Genomic DNA, 3908 nt, shown 5'->3' on the forward strand with positions numbered 1-3908 from the left:
TATCCACCAAAAACCGTGATGCAAACATTTTATGCATTTGGACAGCTAATCCGATCTGTAATGGGGCAAGAACTGTATTGGGTCGGGTAATCTGCATTATGGTTTGTCCTATTGCAGCAGTTTTTGTTGGAAAGTCTTTCCCCTTGAAAATGTTCGAAATCAGGACATGGAGTGATTCTGGGAGGAAGGACAGCTGGTCTTCTGCACCAATGTCTGGGTAGGTGTCCTTTGAACATACTTTTGTCTTGATGTCACCACGGATGAGGCTTGCAGCTGTCTTTATGATGTGAATTTTCTGCTGCTGAGGATCATCGTCCTTGGGCTGCTTGTAAAATTCCGCAAGGATGTAACCTGCACTTTCCTTCAATATGACAACGTCTGGAGTCCGGTTGAGTTTCTCGGTAATGACAATGCCGTCACCAAAATGCTCCAGTAATTTTTGTTTCATGTATTTGGGAGAGTAGGATGCGTCTTCGGGTGACAACTTGCTGTGCATGAGGTAAACAAGATCTGGGACAGTCACCTGCTCTATATCTTCAATCTCCAGATAATCAACAACTGCTAGGAAAGCTTCCAAACAGCGTTCATTCCGGGGTCACCCAGGCCCAGAGCACATGTTTTTTGCAGCAGGCTCACCACTTGCAAACAAAAGCAGGTACTCCATTCCTTTCTCTGAAATGCGTGTAACAGACGTTGTGGTAGACAGCATCATGAGCAAAAAGATCCAGCATGTACTCTATCTTGCCTGTTACCTCTCTTGACCATCTGTCTGTTTTACCCCTCTTCTTGCAAAACGAAGAACAGAGTCCTGGAATTGCGTTGTCAGTACATAAATCAGAGGATGACCGCTTCCGCCTTTCTTTCCTATTTTCGCCTTTTGACCCCAAAACAAACACAAAGGGATTTTCCAGGTTTTCAGACTTGTTCTGGTGCACGACGTTTCCGAGGTGACTCTGCAAGTTTTGGATCTTTTGATGGAAAATAATGTCTGTTAGTGAGGCAATCTCTACAGGTCTTATGGACATTGTCACCTGACTTTGCAAACACAGCATCTCCAAATTGTGCACTGATGCTGTTGATGGTTTTGCACTCCTTTTCTGTAAGCGTAACTGGCTTGGCATCAAACCCCTCTCCACAGATAATACAGGTCTTTTCTTCTTGCTTCCAAACACAATGTTATGATGGCATTAACATCGTCAAGTGAAACTCTAATACTAGCTCTACTTCCGCTATGCTATTTTGGTTGGACAGTCACTACCAGTTGCCAATGAAAACAGCTGGGGGGCTGGGGGGATTAATTAGGGGGGGGTGGCAAGCCGAACGTGTATAATCTTACCATGCGCACTAAAAGAATTAGAAGCCTATTATAATAGGCCTACAGCTATAGCCGTAAGACAAGATAAAAGGTAATAATTGTGTTACATATACTACCAGTTTGCCATACTAAATCGGCTTGACTCTGCGGTCGCCTCGGCTGCCATTGTTTTGATGCACGCAGAAATGCGGAAGTTCGCAGGCAAGTGCAGGATCAGTGTATGGCACGCGAAAGTTGCCACTAATAACGGAATGTGAAAAACGAATTTCGCAACTTATTTATTTTTGTTTTTGAAAAAATACATCTTTCAATTCTCCTCGATTCTTCATAATATTTTATTGACTGGTATCATCTACTTATTTTCCAAAAGACTGCTTTAAAGCAATTTCTTCAAGGTTGCACCAAAATGTTACTACTAGGAGAGAGAGAGAGAGAGAGAGAGAGAGAGAGAGAGAGAGAGAGAGAGAGAGAGAGTAACGCAGTGATGGAGCAAGCCCATGCAAGCCATGCCACTGCAAGTAGTGCAAGCACACGAAGCGTGTGAAGCGAGCGAGGGCTGTGGTGTGGTGTGCTGCAGACCTCGATCTCTCCCGAAACCTGTCACCAGCGATGTCAAGCGCAAGAGAAAATGCCTTTCAATTGACAAAAAATAGGAAATAATCTAGGCTGTTGACAAAAAGCAAGCTCCACTGGCAGAGATTTGTCGTCAGTTCGACATTCCACAAGGGTCGATTCACACCATTATCAAGGATAGAGAGAAGATAGTGGCAGCATATTTCAATGGAAAGTTTGCTCTAGATCGAAAGAAGAAGAGACTACCCGATGCAGACGCTGTGGACCAAGCTCTTCTGATGTGGTTTAAGGAAGCAAGGAGAAAGTTGGTGCCAAAACCCCTGTTCGTGGGTACTTGAGGGAAGGGAAACTACCAATGAATAAGTACAGCTGGATTAGTCCACAAATGCTTACTTTCCTTGCATTTCTGATTTAACAGGGATCGGATATAAAAACTGGACTTTTTCTCTACTCCCACCATTCCTGTTATATCAGGTTTCCACTGTACTTTATGTATTATTGTTATTATCATTATTACTAGGTCTATTATTATTAATATTATTAGTAGTAGTAGTAGTAGTAGTATTAGTATTACTATTATTATATCATTATTATTATCACATTAGTTCAAAATATGTTTACAAGATACCACAAATCTACCTACTGAGAAAACAATGGGATCTACCTGTATATGAGGCATGTCTTCCCACAGGCACCATCACCGATGACAACAATTTTACGGGCTACATCGGCATCTGAAAAGTGAAAAAGAAAGGGAAAATAAGAAAGAGGTAATAATAAACAGAGACTGGTGGCTTGGACCAAAAGGATACTGTCAAATTGGCAAGCTCACAGAACAAACTGATAGAGGCTTCCGTCTCTCTTATATTTTACTACGTCTCAGTCTCTGTCTGTCTGCCCCCCCTCCCCTTCTCTCTCTCTCTCTCTCTCTCTCTCTCTCTCTCTCTCTGGTACCGTGCCAATAGAGTTAATGCCCTTCACTCGATAAACCAGTAGGAGGGTTTCTTTTTTTGTAGGTAGGGGGTGTCTACTAAATTGTTAACAATGCGCCTCTTTCCTGTTTGGGAATGGGTCTTTTTTGTGTTCGAGAAGTAGCATGGCTTTTTTCTACTCTGAAGGTTGCCCAAGAAAGGGGCCCCAATGTTGTAAGAAAAGGCGCCTGTTTTGTTTCTGAAGGAGGAATTCACTAGACCGCTTCAGAAGCCTCCTTTTAGGGGCGCCCAAATCATGTGCCGTTCTTGCCATGCCCTAAACACACTTCTGCTTTTAAGCAAAAACAAAACGAAACACACACACACAGTAAAGACTCCTTGACTCTAATGAGAACTGCAGTCTCACTTCTGAAAGAACTAAAGCCAAAAGAAACGTGGCTCATAGATACGTTCACAAAGAGAACAACGGAAATGAAACGCTTTGTCACATAAAAAGATCTAACAGGATATTTCTAGAAGAATAGTTTTTAAATGAGTGTGGCAGAGGACTTCCGAAAAGCAGAGGTAGCTACTGAAAATCACTGAATAGCTGGAGACAAGCGAACGGGAAAGAACTGCTACTGCTAGCAGATGGGCTGAGCTGTAAGCCAAGCCCATAAACTTGTATTATTATGAAACCGTACATCATGTACGGTACTCAAACGTATTTCTGGTTCACAATGGGACGCGCTATAAGCCTAAATGAAACTTTGAAAGAAAAAAGAGATGCCTCGCATACTCGGCTGTAGCGAGACTGGTGGTGTAATTGTAATGGTGCAGAATAACATCAATTGTTATAAAATTGCTGTAATAGCGTGGACAGCACAGGCTTCGCAGCAAAGTTTTTGTAACAAGCGAAGAATCGAAGAGAAGCGGCCATGATAGTGCGCGATCTACGAGTACAGATCTATAGGAATGCCAGAATGCAAAATGGGGTCAACAAGTCTGTAACTGTAAGTAAGCACACCAGAGTAGGCCTAGAGAATGTCACATGGATGGCGTTGCACTCATCAAAAGTTACCTTAAGCGCTTCTTCATAACACCCCATC

General features: G+C 42.7%; 1 protein-coding gene across 1 annotated transcript in view; it reads right to left on the minus strand.

Annotated features, from left to right (window-relative positions):
• The window catches only part of LOC101858423 (ras-like GTP-binding protein Rho1), a gene marked incomplete in the record, with an annotated part of 12805 nt that overhangs the window by 5300 nt on the left and 3597 nt on the right, over positions 1–3908 (minus strand). The window contains 1 exon segment of the mRNA XM_013084886.2: positions 2553–2622. Within this exon segment, the coding sequence (XP_012940340.1) occupies positions 2553–2622 (70 nt within the window).

The sequence above is a fragment of the Aplysia californica genome, unplaced genomic scaffold, assembly GCF_000002075.1.
Source record: "Aplysia californica isolate F4 #8 unplaced genomic scaffold, AplCal3.0 scaffold00325, whole genome shotgun sequence".
Classification (NCBI taxonomy): Eukaryota; Metazoa; Mollusca; class Gastropoda; order Aplysiida; family Aplysiidae; genus Aplysia; species Aplysia californica.